At 36.5% G+C, this 16,166-nt stretch overlaps 1 protein-coding gene across 1 annotated transcript in view; it reads right to left on the bottom strand.

Moving 5' to 3' along the window:
* The window catches only part of NEK7 (NIMA related kinase 7), a 151,530-nt gene that overhangs the window by 19,168 nt on the left and 116,196 nt on the right, over nucleotides 1–16,166 (bottom strand). The window contains 2 exon segments of the mRNA XM_047704142.1: nucleotides 2,153–2,266; nucleotides 6,397–6,491. Coding sequence (XP_047560098.1) covers nucleotides 2,153–2,266; nucleotides 6,397–6,491 — 209 coding nt within the window.

Genomic DNA, 16,166 nt, shown 5'->3' with positions numbered 1-16,166 from the left:
TTCTGGAGAGTACGCCATAGAACGTGTTTTGCTTTATATCTCTTTTCGAAACTGGTAACTCTACAGAGTGAAGTAAAAAGTGGAATCTTATTTTCCTCTCCCAACTCTAAGACCTTCTTCTATCTGGGCCAGACTTTGATATTTGCCCCTTGGCTGAGAAGCCGCGTATCCAGCTTCACACTTAGCTGCAGTAAAGTAGCCCTGCAGGCAGGCCGACTTCAACGGACCACTAGTGGTATCATCATTAAAATCCTGCTGAAGGTCACCATGGTAACCGCCTGCTGAGGCTTCACTGCTGCACTCGGCATCTCCTAATCAGCTACCATGTGAAATGCAAATTCAGACAGTCTGAAAATTAGTCAAGAAGAATAGGGGATGAGGATGCAGATATGTGAAATATTCATGCGCTTCATGGAAAAAAGAAGACAGCATGAATGACACAACAAAGAGCGGCCCCTGACATTCTTGCCATCATTTTGCATTATTGTTCACACTCTACTGTATTTCCAGGCCTAGAGTTCTGAAGTTGGTTTTGTGAAATGCCATATTTATATTCTATACCCAAAATAGTAATTAAAAATGGCTAACATAACAGCATTAACATCAAATAAAGATAATACTTCTAAATTATCGTCACTGCCTTATATAAGTTTATTTTAATTACCTGAATACAAAGGCTATGAAACAAACACAACAAAAAAACCCAGGCATCGTTGATTATTAGTATCAAAACCATGGGGAAAAAAGGTACTTATAGCATTCTAGGGCCTCAAGTGCTTGACGTATGGTAAAAATTCTTTAGAGATATTTATTATTCAAGTTACACGGACTCAATTTTTCTTATATAAAACTCAAACTGATTGCTATTCATTGCAAGATAGAAAGAGTGACAAGACTACCTAATAAGTGAATGTCATAATTGTTTTATATTTTTCCTTTGCTCCTTGCCACCTCCCTTGGGCAAAAAAAATCTGTTGCTGGGGCACCTGGGTGGCTCAGTTGGTTAAGCGACTGCCTTCGGCTCGGGTCATGATCCCGGAGTCCTGGGATCGAGTCCCACATCAGGCTCCCAGCTCCATGGGGAGTCTGCTTCTCTCTCTGTCTCCTCTCAGGCTCTCTCACTCTGTCTCTCTCTTGAATAAATAAAAAATAAATAAAATAAAAATTAAAAAAAAAAAATCTGTTGCTCATGAGAGGGTGAGATGGCCTAACTCAGACAGTGTTTTCTCTGGGTAGATTCCCCCCGTAAGCTTCCAAAAAGAGTTATGTGAACACAGTTAGTTAACCCAAGATACTGTGGTTCTGCCCATCTCCTCCTTAAATACTGGCAAAATCACTATGTACTGGGCTAAAATGGAGATGTTTTGTTCAGTGAAAAACTGTACGTTGGCTTGAGCCAAAACAACTCATTTCAATGGGTTACCAAAGCAAGTAGGGATTCAGACTCAGATTCTAATAGAGTAGAGTCTTCTGAAAATTTCAGTCCCATCCAGTATATATGTTAACATGTCTGCTAACGAAAACCTCAGAACATTTCCTACAGGACTCTGATTGCAGCAGGGAGGTGGTGACGGGACAGGCATGGTCAAAGGAGGCAGGGCAAAGCTGAAAGAACAAGGCTGACAGACACACAGCTAGGAGATGGATGTTTCACATTTTGGAAAACACAGATGAGAGGGAAGGTATAATCAGCCGTTACAATAAGCAGAAAGTTACAATGGTTGTTCTGAGGCTGTGAGAATGAGGAGTGGTCTTATTAAGAAGAGCACCAGATACGCTGGTCAACCTGAGCTGGGGTCTGAGCATGCATTCTGCCCTTCGCCATGTTCGGAAGGCTGCAGAGCCAGCTCTCCTCCCCACTCCTAGGAAGTGACCAGTTGCACACCGCATGCTGTGCTGTGCTCCACTCCACGTTAGGAACTGCAGAGCCAACTCTTTAAACAGTAAGTCTCCAAGAGAAGGAAAACAGAATGGAAAGTGCTATTTCTGCTACCATATTCATCATGTGTATTGCTGGACAGGAAAAACAAACAAATAAAACAAACAAACAAACAAAAAACAAAAAATAAAAAAACAACAACAAAAAACTCTCATAAAATGCTAACATTAGCAAAATGAACAACAGAAACACATGGACTGAAAAATGACTTACTTCTTCTGAATAGTGATCTGAAGGAAGGGGTGGGTAGTCACACTGTTCTATCTTCTTACACAGCGAGTACAAATTCATTTTGTCACCATAGAAAGGACTCTGTAACGCAGCCATCTGTAAAATGCTCCCAATGAAACTGATATAGTTACATGTTAACTTTTAAAGGGGATTTTATCAAGTATATTAGACTCAGGTAGAAAATAATTACAAAGACTTTAAATAAAGTTATCTGGGCATTTTGATTTTTATGAATTTTCCTTTCTGAGAAGTATTTAGTAAGTTCTAAAAATCTTACTTCAATTTGGGGGTTTTTTGGGTCAATATTTAAAATACCGTAAAAGGGAGAAATGGTTAGCACATACATATGTATATACATACATATATGACATAAAGTAATACTAAGAAAAAGAACATAGAGTAACTTAAAACTCTTTGTAAATACACCGTCATAAAAACAAGTAATATATCTCATGACTAATCAGACATCGGTGGTATGTATCAACCATGCAATAGTTAAAATATCACTAAAATGAAACAGAAATTAAAATGAATTATAATCTAAGCAACAGTTTAGAGAGTAGAATGTACAGCATTTTATACATGACAGTTTCTGCAGGAAAGGGTTATTTTGAGAGGAAAAAAAGTCTTCTCAATCTGAATGTTATAACTGACTCTCAAGTGGTTTACAATGAACTAGAACTTCTTTTCTTTGGATAATGTCTCAAAAACACTAAATATGTTCAAAAGCTCTCTGAGTCATAGCCGCTGCTTGGAGGCATCTGAATGAGATTTTTATGCAGGGGAAAAAAAAAAAGACTCAAAAATGATCAACTTTAAAAAAGACATTATTGAATTTAAATTTATTTTAAGACAAGGTTCTAACTTGACATTTAAAGTGCAAGCAAGTACTGTGGTAAGCAGGGTTACAAACTAAAAAATTCAATTTAAAATGTTCGCATCCTGTTCAAAACCTTCTAAATCTTTGAACCGCAGCAGCGAGAATACAACACGGAGTGCGAGGCTGCCCCAAAGTCAGTCACCCTTTTCTACATGTGCTAATAAGTTTGATTTTGGAAGGACAATGTGTACATTCCCCAGACAGGCAGAGTGTGTGTGAAACACGCTAGTCCATGCTGTGCTACTCAGTGAGCGTCAGTGGGGACAGGACAAGCTGAAAATGGCTCTCATCTGTCTTCTGGTGCTCCAGGCAGAGCTTTAACTCCTTCAGAGCCTTAAACGAGGAGGGGATGACACTGGAAATCAAACCTGCAAAGTAGCCTGACGTAGTTTTACTTAGCCTACATTTTATGTGAAACCTACATAAACCTGTATGAAACCACCTCAGGAAAGGCTGTTCCACACAAGGAGAGAAAAGTAAAAAGAATATAAATGGCCCTAAACATGTAAAACCCTCCATCTGAGAGGAAATTTCTAGAAGAGGAGCTATCAGTAATAACATGTATTTGTTTTGTTCCGTTTTAAAATGCAAGGACACTTGATGACAGAGTATTATAAGGGCACCTTAAAAAATACACTGTATAAATAAACTACAGTCTTTCCATGTTTGCAAAAACCCAATGTAAATGTACATATATTCATTATCATATGCTAGGAGTTCATTACAGTACTTTTGTCTCAATACTGCAGAGTGTTAAAAAAAAAAAAAAAATCTGAATGTCCCCTAAGGAGTTAAAACAGGAATAGTATATTTTCATGCATCTCCTGCTTTGACAGATGAAAAATGTCAACTGTCCTGTTTTTATTTTCAAGCTTTTGCACTATTCATCTGGTTCATTAGTGCATCTCGATGCTGCCCCTGACAGCTGCTCGCCCTCTCCTCCCAGCAGCTGAATTTTTCAGGCTAATTTGATCCTCCACACTGAGACGATCGCTAGAATGATTGACTTGCTCCCTGACCTCCAGGGTCTGACTTTCCTGATTAGTATTCTGGGGGTGTTGGAGGGACGAAAGCCCACTGTCTGTCTTCGGGGCTGGTGGCAGCTCTCTTTTTTTTTGAACTGTAAGCCACCAACCTACAACCCTGTAAGGATGCAATTGCTGCGCTGAACAATAAAGGAAATGTGTAAACCTACTTTTCCATGTAAAGGTCCGTGTAGCAAAAGCACAGCATCTTGATTTTAATTAGTAAAGTCTACTTTGTTGCATATCAATTAAAACTGTACTGCTAGTTTTTTTTTTTAAGGTTTCAAGAATATTTGAAAGTCTAATTTTCTGAGTTTAAAATACATTTTCAAAAAAGCTTCCTACTCCTTCATTGTTAATAGTAAATTCTTAGAGGGATATAATATAAAATGTCCATGAGAGGTTGTGGCCAATTTTTTAAGGCTAAGTTCCTGGGTATTCCTATTAACATTATATTGAAACATAACTGGAAGGAGATAGAATATAAAGGTAAATGAAATCTTTAGAAAAATTTTAGTTCTTCCACATGACCTGCATCGAGGTACTGAGAAAATTCACTGAGATGAAAACCAACGTTTATCATGATAAACACTTTTAACTCAAAATCATCCACAACACATAAAACTCACAGCTATAGGAGTATCCAAAGAAATAATTTCTATTTTGGTGGTCATTTTAAATACACATAAAAGTGGGACACTGCCTCTCAAAGGCAAATTCAGAATGTGAAGAATTATTTCAGTTTTGACATAAGAATCCAGTGGCCCTAAAAGAATTTGCAAACTTCTCAAAAAGCATTACCTTAATTGAACTTTTTCTTTTTCGTTGCTAAATTTCATCTTGTTAGCGCAAACCAATTTGCTGTTTACTTTCAGGTGTTTAAAAAGGGAATGCCACTTTGATAATATTAGACTATGGCCTGAGGAACCTAACGTTACCGAAATAAATATAAAATATTTAAAAATGTACTTAAAAAAGTGACTTTAAACATTACAGTAATTTAATATAATCAAACCAATTCTTTTCAGCATTATATCAAATTAGTAACAGAATATAATATAGTGAGCATAGTCTCTTTTCATCTCATGTGCATACCTACACACACGTTTTGCCATATCACTAATTCATAATTTTTTCACTAAAAAATTGTCCTAGTAATGTTACTGAAGAACATTTCAAATCTGTTCTTTTAAAGTGGTAATTAGTTACTTTACTAGGAAGAACAAAATAAATAATCTCAGGTTCCTTAAATTAAAGAAATTTGAATCTGTAAACTATAATAATTAAAGATCATGATATACATTAAAAAATAAACCTTCTAATGCTCTACTTCCAAGTAATGTTTGGGCAATTAAAATAGATGATCTCATGATGTATTTCATTTAAGTCAGGAGGACAGGAAATACAAAATACAGAGTAAGAAATATACTGGTTTCCATCTATCCACTTTGGACTTCTTTTGTATACATTAAAACATGAAAATGATACCATGTATTATTTTCCTTCATTTTATTTTATTAGTTACTCAGATGTAGACTAACCTTTAATTAGCAGCTCTGACTTAAAGCCTGAAATTACTAGGAAAATGAGCATTTGATTAAAAAATAAATTTACATAAGTCAGTAGAGTCTTGAGAGCTTTTTGATACCATTACTCTGAACATGGATGTAAAATGTGCTTTTACATAATATGCTTTTTTTCTACCCATCCAAATTACTGGATTGAAATATGTGTTAGAGGATATACCTAGATGGTTCCATTTTCCTTTGACAAATTATAACCAGTAGAACAGGAGAGAGACTACTTCACTCAGCTTTACCAATGCAACTGTTACTCATGGAAATGAAACAAAGTGACAACCTAGAAAAATTATCTATTTGCCTACTATCCTTAAAGCTAAATTATTCTAAGTAAGAACAAAAGAAATATTGGAAAAGATATTTACCATTTACCATGTTTTCATGTTTTAAATCCATTCCATACCTCTCCTGCTATGCATGGATAAGCAAGTTATTTTACAGATGTTCAAATGTACATTTTTATAAATAAGATATGCAGGGAAACAACATATTAACATTAGAAACATTTTTAAAATAAAATTCTCCCTAAAAGTTAAAAATATTTAGAGGAGGCAAATGTGCCGGAATGTATAGTTTCCATTATAAAAGCAGCTACTAAGTCAATGGATTAACCCTTCCTAATTAAAAAGCTAATTCTTAAACACCATCCAGAAAAAAATAAGTGTATACTATAAGGATAGAGGAAATCTATAACAGTAACTAAAAATACATCAATATGTGAACTCTATCAACATTACCTACCTCATACAGTAGACAGCCAAGAGACCAGATGTCAGATTTGAAGTTGTATCCATTTTCATGTATTCTCTCTGGAGACATGTAGTAAGGAGTGCCCACTGCAAAAAACAAACCAAACCAAACAAGAGGAATATAAAAATGAAGATGCAGCTGTGGTAAGAAATTCTACACACACTATTCTGGATTAAAATATGTCACCAAAATCACTCATTAGAACCAGGAAATTGTTTCTGCAAATACTTGAAACTATTTGATTTCCTCTGCTCCCTGACCCTTAAGCAGCACATCGACATCCATCCTATATTAAAAAGGGTGTGGTGAGTTAAACTTTTGATCGATTCAGGGAAAATCTAGGGAGCTTAACTAAAGGAAAAATGAGGAATTCTAACAAGAAAAATCTACTTAAGCGATTCACATTTGGCTTCATTTATTTTGAAAAAAAAATATGGCTTGCATATCCCAAACAATTAAACATAATCATATAAACATTTACTTAAATACAAACATTAATTTATAACAATTCAGTAGTGTGTATAAATAAATCTTGCTCATTAACTTTTAATAGAAACATTCCCTAGAATACAGCTGTAGCTTTTAAAATTACAAGTGATATAATCACTAACCTTCAGTACTCTACTTACTACCATTTTAAAAAGGAACAACAGACTTTTGTACACCAAAGGGTTATATAATAACATATGTGAAAGTTCACTGACACCTCTGGAAAATTGTCTGGGTTATTATTACTGAGACTTTTTCTTAAAGACAAGATCCTCCAGATAATTTTTATTTTTGATTCTTTTGAGGTGCTTATACTTGTTTTCTTTTTTTTTTATGGCCATTTTAGAAAAGGGTAACATAATAAATGATAATGTAATAAATTAATACTTATTAAGCATTTAAAATAGGCAAAGCATGTATGTCATAGTTTGAAGGGTAAAAACACTTACGTGACTTTTAAAGTGAGTATCTTCAATTTCGAATTTAGATGGCTACTTCAACACCATTAGCCTAGGACTTTTTGCCAAATACAGAGTCCAGGTTTGAGAACATATTTTGGAATTTTACTTGCTTGAGGCAAAACCTCCCCAAAATATGCTGCTACTCACGGAGAGAAGAGCATTCTCCTTTTTCTATTAATTTTCAAGAACTCCCCAGATATTTAGGGTAAATCTTAATGAGACTGTAACTCCCAGTACTGAACAGGGAACAGAGTCACACCAATAATCAAAGCATTTTCCTCAAAGGCAGGAGTCAGTTTTCCAAAAGAATAAGGTTGTAACCTAATAGTTGTGTGTGGAAACTACACTGTGCTAAAGCTGAAATCATCACCAATCGTGTATTTGCAAGAAATCCTACCTAGTACTGGAATCCATTTTTACTAATAAGGGGGATAGTCCTAGTCAGAATAGACAAAAGGGAAGTATTTATGGAAGTGAAGAAATGAAGACAGGCACACAGGAGGATAAAATATATTTAAATAAAATATGAACTATTCACACAGACAATTAGCAAAACAAACCTTAAGAAATAAATTATCTCGGTGTAGCATCTACTCTGAAGACAGGTAAATCTGCCAATCTCTGTTGGGGTCAAAAAGCCAAGAAACTTTTGGAAATAAACACAAGCTCTCTAGCTTTGGGAGTTCCAACCCTTTCCCTTATCCTTTGCATTCACGACACCGATTACCAGAGGTATTTACACGCTTTCTCCATTTAAGGAAGGGTGGTGGGTCTAGCTGGAATAATCAGGGGCTGTGCACAGGCTCCTGGTTTCAGGACATAAAGCAAGTGACTGGCAGTGAGGAATGTGCAGAGAGAGGCTTCACGGAATCCACAGGGGGCATCTGAAAACACTGAGGCTTGAAGGTTCAGAGTTTACCAAAAGCAAAGGTAATTTTAACCAGTAGCTCTGGGAAACCTGCTGATACATTAGGGGTTTGATATGACTGTGAAAGATTGATGATAGGGAAAAAGAGGAACAAATGCTAGCATTTTACAGAGATTAGCCCCCACATAACACCTTAACTGCAACACAACTGAACTCACAGATGACCCGCGAGTGAAGGAAACAGAGGAAAAGAATGATCAGGAATTGCACTCAACTAAACTTATCATGTAAAAAATTTTCATGTGAAGAAAAGCCTTTTCTGGGGAGCTGCTGGAGGTCATTCTAAAAAATGACATATTGGGTTGACACTGACACTGTAAACTTAGACACTGATTCTTCTTCATTTTGTAAACAGCAAACTTCCTTATGCTAAATATGCACATTTTATTTTAATATTTAAATTATATGGACCTCGAAGAGATATGAAAATGCAAATATAAGGATGCCACTCACCTTTATGACTGACACATTTCCAAGAGTCATTATGTAGAAAGAAGAGAAAGTTTGTATCCTGCCCTACAATTATTCATCACATTGATTCCTAATTAGTGACTGAGCACGGCCGAAGAGGGAGTTTCCATTTGCTCCCTCTTACATGATCCCTAAAGTGCGCCTCCGTTGTGGACAAGGGCTTTCCCGCTGATGGACACTGGGCAGAGAGGTTGAACCCCGTCAAACCAACAGACCCATCCTTCCTCTCTATCTAGCAGAGAGGTCGAACAGTTTTAATTGCTCAGAAAAACCTGAAATACATTTAAATGCAGGGATAGGTCTTCCACATTTCAAACTTAAGGGATGCACAACTATTTCCTAAAAGCCTTTTTTAAAAATCCGCGACAGCTGTGTCTATTATTTCTATTGCCGCAAGAATGTTGTGACTTCTTTTAACAGCTGTACAAGGAAAGGGAGAGTTGTAGAGTGATATGATTAGACATGAAACGATCATGCAAATTACTATGTACTGAGGGGCATGGAGAAACAGGTTGCGTAATTTCACTGATCTTTTGAGAATTTATGGTGGTAGCTAAAATGAGAATGTATTTTACTAGAGCAGGTACTTATGCCATTTCAACCTCCTGATATGCATGAAAGTAAGAAGTGGATGATAACGTCATTAAAAAAAAAAACAACAGAGAAAGGCTGATTTTAGGGAAAAATTGCTAACATCTGAAAATGCTATCTGACTTTTCTTTAAAATACATGAAATCATTCAAATGTAAACAGATTTTAATTCCATTAATTGACTTACTCCTAGTTAAATGAGGAAAGTTTTATATTTTATATACTCTGTTAACAATACATACATTCTAAAATTTATCCTGAGCAAAAGACTGATTTTCAGAAGTTCTACATTATGTTTAAGAGAGTCAAAAAAATTTTGCTAACATGCTGTTATGGAATATATGACTAAATTAATTAGTAACTTCCCTTTTATCAAAACAAGTCATATGCAGAATTTTTTCAACATTTAGTAGCATAATTTCTGCAAAGACTTGAATTGAGAAAAACAATAGCACTACGGAGGCATCTGCTTATATGGTTAGAGTGGGTTGCTATTTTTTTTGTTTTGTTTGTTTTAAACAAGGAAGGCAGGGCAAAACCAGCCAAAGGTCAGGAACTCCGTTTCACATCTTACCTCACTAACTAGCTAGGACCACTTAACTTCTCTTTTTGTTCACTTTCTTCACCTCTAAGATGCAGGGATGAGAAAGAGGAGATGGTTTCTGAAACAATTTTGCTCTAAATTCTGCAGGACTCACAAAAACCCTACAAAAAATCCATATGGAAAATGAAATGGAAAAAAAGCAATATATTCTTTTTTTAAACTATTACATAGGAGAGCTGTGCAAAGTCTTTTAAATCAGACAGTACAAACAAGCAAATTCAGTTTAGAAATGTTGCTTTTTTCTCTTAGAATTAAAGCAACTGCAGAAAGGAAGCTTTGAACCTGTCTTGTGGGAACATTAAAAGGACAAGAGTTATCTTATACTTTGGTTTGATTTAAAACAATAGGTACACAAAACTTCAGGGAATAAGAATTAATTTCCATTCTCTCCTTCATACTCTTAAGTCAGCCCAGAAGTCATGTTGGCAGACTTGAAGGAGGGAAGCCCAATGTATTTAATTGTAAGGAGTATCATCTAAGGTGAATACAGAATGGCTGGGCAGTAGACTAGTATTTTTTCTGCAAAAGACAAATCTAAAATAAAATTTGTCATCTTTTAAGTGCCCCTGATGGCATGAAGAGCTTTAATAATGCGGAGGGAGAAAAAGCCAGGAAGCTGTATTGTTACTGTTACCCTGCTCTGGGCACTGGGTTAAATGCATTCCATGTATTATCTGGCTGAACTTTGAATAAATGTTTAGCAGGTCCCTACTACAGGGCACACACTGTTCTAGGCACTGGGAGACAGAAGTGAACGGATTAAGTCCTGACCTTATGGGGCTCATGCACTAGTGAAATGAGGACTATTATGAAGTAGCTTCAGAAGATGTTACTACTGTTACCTCGTTTTAGAGAAGATGCTTTGGGAGTTCAGCTCATTTGCAAAAGATCACAAAATGGGTAAGTTGTGGACCTGGAATTCAAACCACGTAGTTTCTGTCCCATGCATTTAAACAGACGGTTATTCCATTAAAACTGACCACTGTGAAATATAACTAAACGATAACAACAATAACGAAATTCTGTATCCTTACCCTTCCACATTAAGACACAGAGAAATCTTCTACAAGTTAATATGTACATACAAAAAGCCAGGAATAAGGGTCTGGGTTCAATGGCTACATGTGGTAATTATACTACTTTGTAGCTACTCTGATTGTTTTAAACACATGCTCGTTACAGTGACGGAGAGGTTAAATGTGCACAGTTTAAAATTAGATCATAGCTTCATCCTGGAGCCATTATTGAAGTCTAGAAAGGGCTGAAAGTTAAAAATAAATCAGTGAAAGTAGCCGATAGCACTGACTGAACATATGTTGCCTTTACGGCCCCAAGTTGCCTTGGACTTTGACGGGGAATAAGCCAAAGAAAGCTCCGCAGAGAGGTGCTAGGGAAAGGTGTGGGAAAAACCAGTATGTGACCACAGGTGGCACTTGGCACCAAAAATTAAACTGTTTTAATGCCTGGTTCAAGAACACTAATTTCCCAAGTTGAAATCAGAAGCTATATCACACTTGGAAATAGTGTGGGGAACATGATTTGTACACTCAAGAGACTCCAGTGTGAAAATGCTGGTATCTGGTTTGAGTGATGGTCATGCATTTACTCTTCTGGTAATATCACAAAATCTGAGAACCATTTGTCTCACTGTGGAAGGTAAAGAGAAGTTCAAACAATCTTCTAACAACAACAAAAACAACAATTTCCCCCCAAGGGGTTTCAAATATTATCTAGCACAAGGATCAGTATCAGAGAGTCCTACTTTGTTTTTGTTTTTTTTTTTTTAATCTACATTTTCAGGATGTACAACAAACACACATAATAGCTAAAGTCATGCACGTACATGCAAAAAGAAAATTTTCCATCTTTCCTTTTCGGGAGAGGGCGGATATTGAAAGCAAGTAAAATGGATATTGAAACATTATTTATCTAACTATTCTCATTTGTTTTTCTTCTTTCCAGCAGTCAGATAGGAAACACTTCATTGTGTATAATAAATGCAACTCTGGTGCAAATAGATTTGCTTAAATAGCAGCTAACTACCCCCAATTACTTACATACACATTTGGAGTACATGGTGTGCTTAGGTCTTGTAGCAGATTAGCTTTCCTAATTAATATTATTAAAATTACTTTTTATCTCCACCTATATTCTAGTCCAGGAGGGAGTAAGCCACTCAAGAAGCAGGACTGGAACTGAGGAGAGAAAGTCCCTTGAGAATTAAATAAACTTTTGTTAAACACACACACACATACACACAAAACAAAACAAAACAAAAAAGTGCAATAAACTAACAATAAGACAGAGAGAACTGTCTGCAAAATTTACATTATGCCAAGTATGATATATTCTTCCCTAAAAAGAAAATGTACATCACAGATAAATAAAACACCTATAAAGCTTTATAATAAAAATGTGAAATTTTAATGTCAAAATATCTGTCCAAAAAAGAAAGTGCTTAGTTTAATGCAAACTTTCATTAAACCTCCAACTTTTAAACAACTTCACCTTATCAAGTCATTAAAGGAAGATACAAACACATTCTCCATAATGTCTACTAAAACAGTATGGTAAGCAGAATTCTGGCCCCCATAATCTTTGCCCTCTGGTATCATACTGTATAAGCCATGTTACCTGGCAAAAATGACTTTACAGGAGCACCTGGGTGGCTCAGTGGGTTAAGCCTCTGCCTTCGGCTCAGGTCATGATCTCAGGGTCCTGGGATCGAGCCCCACATCAGGCTCTCTGCTCAGCAGGGAGCCTGCTTCCCCTCTCTCTCTCTCTGCCTGCCTCTCTGCCTACTTGTGATCTCTCTGTCAAATAAATAAATAAAAATCTTCTAAAAAAATGACTTTACAGATGTAAGATTATGGACTTTACAATAGATTATCCTAGATTATCAGTGAGAGATGTAAGGGAAGGGGCAGGAGGGATCCAAAGTGGAGAGGAATTCTACCCGCCACTGCTGGTTGTAGAGATGTAACAAAGGGTTTAAGCCACTAAATTTATGGTAATTTATTAGGACAATAATAGAAAACAAAAAGAAATGTGTTAATGATCAATGCATTGCATGGGAGAGAGGAACATTCAATTCAATGAGCTGAGAACCAATTATGTACCAAGAACTACACTAGGCAATGGGGGGCTAAAAAGAGACGCATATATGGTTTGAAAAATGTTTGACCCCTATGAACTCACTGGATTATTTTGGGATGGGATGAGTTATGCTTTGGGGAGTTTTTTAGAGGAGGCGGGGGGCGGAGCGTGGTAGTAAGAGAAGTCTTCTTTACCATAGGAAGACTAAAAGAATAAATTATGGTCTTTTGTAATTTAAATGAACTCTGGCTTGTTCATTAATTGATACGACACTAATCCAGGTAATCACAACTACCTTAATGTTGAATTAGAGATTGACACAGAAAACAGTTCATGTGCTACATGGCACTTACTCCATAGCTGGTATTTGAAGCTTGGTAGGTAGTAGTTTTTATCACAAATTTTAAAAATTGACCAAAATAAGGTATAATATAGCATAATATAGCTATAATATAGCATAAATACGGCCAGCAGGGATTAACTACAGCTTTACTGATCAAGAGAAAAGTCATGAGGGATCAACAGTCTGGTGAACCTCATGAATTATTCTGATTTGAAAAATAATTTCTCCGAAGAAAAATAATCCTAATCCCAACTCTAATAATAATCTCTGCTCAGAATTTCCTTTTAGAATAATGAAAATTCTCTAAGGCTCTCTATGGCTACTTCTGCATTCACCACTAGCACACATTCCCACTGAGAGAGTTCATTATGCTTTAGGTGCAACAGCAACAAATATATCACAAAAATGAACAATTAGGGAAAGAATACAAAACAAACAATTGGAAAAATAAGTCAGGTAATTTCTGCTACATCTCATGCCCATGGACAATGCTCACATTTATTATCTCTGGTTCTTCTCTTCCTTAACACACGGAAATTGTACTACCCCATTCCCTTGAGACAGGTAAGGTCCTGAGACTTGTTTTGGACAATAAAATATGAATGGGCATTATCTGTGTTATAAAGAAGTAGAACGGGTTTAATTCAGAGCCAGTAAGTGATTAACCATGTTCTCTCACCCTCATGAAATAGCAAAAACTTACGTTGATATGCCAAGTTGCCACATGGAGAGAGGGCAGCAACCCTAGCGAGCCACACGAGGCCTACAGTGGACTTTGGGTGACCAGACAGAATATGTTTTAGTACCAAGCAACTGAGATCCTCTAATACTGAACCTGACCTCTGCTTACTGAGCATAATCTAACCCACACTTACTGATAGACTCCATTAAATCCATCCTTTGATGTGTAGCCTGTCTCTACACCCATTCATCATTTAATCAATACTCATTACCTATTATGTGCAATGCCTTCTTCTAGGTATTTAGAATACATCACGAAACCAAAAACACAAAGACCCCTTTCTTCATGAAGGTTAAATTTTAGCTGGAGGAGAGAGAAAAAAGTATAAAGCATAACAAATAAATTATATAGCATATTGGAGGTAAGAAGTCCTAATGAGAAAAGAAAAGTTATATAAGGTAAGGATCAGGACTTCTAGGGAGGGTAAAGGAGCAGAGGTCAGGTTCAGTATTAGGGAATCTCAGTTTCCTACTTTGTAACAGCCAATCTACCTAGTTAGAGAACACCGAGGAACAAGGAGAAAATGTCCTTTAAAACTGCTTGTAAATTACACAATGCTATATACATATTCGTTCTTACTGCTATTGCTAGTTCATAGCAGAAGAGGATTCCTCTGGGTCATTATTATAGGAAATAAGGGTAGTGTGATATGATTTTACTAAAAATCATATATTTGGAATACATAAAAATTATTCCATGTATTCTGCTGTGTTTTTAAATATCCAAAGGTAAAGATACTTGATCCCTTAGCAATCTGCCTCTGGGTCAGACATCTGCTGAAAAGAGACTTTAGAGTAAGTTAAGGAAAAAGTGTAACAAAAGTATATTCAGTGTTTCATGATGTGAGAAAAATATACCCTGATTACCATGTTCCTATTTCACAGGTTTTGGTCTAACTGTATACTTTTTAGGTTAGAAGAGCCACTTAGAAATATTTGCCAAAGTTGCCCGTAGGCAGAATGGCTGTGAAGAAATATTCCTGGGGTCTATTTCCTGTTTATTTCTAAATCTGGGAGCATTAAGAGCAGTCAAGTCCAGGAGAGGGGGGTAAACTCTGGTCTCATATGTGGGTTCCTAGGCAATAAACAGGACAGAACAAGATAACTGCAGACGGAAATAAAAACAACAAATGAAAAAACATTACTAGAGTAGGAGAACATGCCACAAGGTACTGATACGGTGAAAAAAAGTCAGTTTTGTTGGGAGAGTAAGTCCTGTATAGGAAGCCACAGACCCACTCACTAACCTCTAGCTATTTACCTCTCTGTGCCTCAGTTCTTGTGACTCTAGAAGGGGAATAATCCATACCCGTAGTTCACACATCTCAGTAAGGATCTTAGAGAATGGAATGATTTGTAAATTGTACAGAGCCCCCACGCATGTTATTACACACCCCCAGAAACACAGAGAATACTGTAAATGGTTAATTTGATTGATCAAATGACCTAATAAACAAGCAGCAAGTCAGGAGAATGTCTAAAAGATGTGGAAAGGGGGAATCTGTCTTTAAGTAAATGGAACAGCATGACTGGGGGGCCTGGGTGGTTCAGTCAGTTAAGCATCTGCCATGGGCAGATCATGACCTGAGTCATGATCCCAAGGTTCTGGAATCAAGCAGTGTAGGGCTCCCTGTTCAGCTGGGAATCTGTTTCTTCCTCTCCCCCTGCCTTCCCCCTCCCCAGCTCATTCTCAATCTCTCTCTCTCTCTCTCATCCTCTCTCTCTCTCTCTCTCAAATAAATAAATCTTAAAAAAAGAAAAAGAAAAAGAAAGGAAGGAAGGAGGGAAGGAAGGATGGATGGATGAATTGTAAACAAAGACCAGTGTTTTCCAAATTACAGGCCATTATCAATTAATGAGTTGTAAAATCAATTTAGTGGGTTGCAACTAGCATTATTTTCAGTAAAATAAAACAGAACAGACAATTCAGTTGTAATGTAAAGCACTGTCTCAGGAACCTTTTGTTTCAATTATATACGGTTACATTCCTGTGCAATCACATTGTTGCTGGGGTCATTGTCAAGAAATTTAAAAGCC

The sequence above is a fragment of the Lutra lutra genome, chromosome 15, assembly GCF_902655055.1.
Source record: "Lutra lutra chromosome 15, mLutLut1.2, whole genome shotgun sequence".
NCBI lineage: Eukaryota > Metazoa > Chordata > Mammalia > Carnivora > Mustelidae > Lutra > Lutra lutra.
Note: the sequence above shows the minus strand (reverse complement) of the source record. Positions and strands in the feature narration are given on the sequence as shown.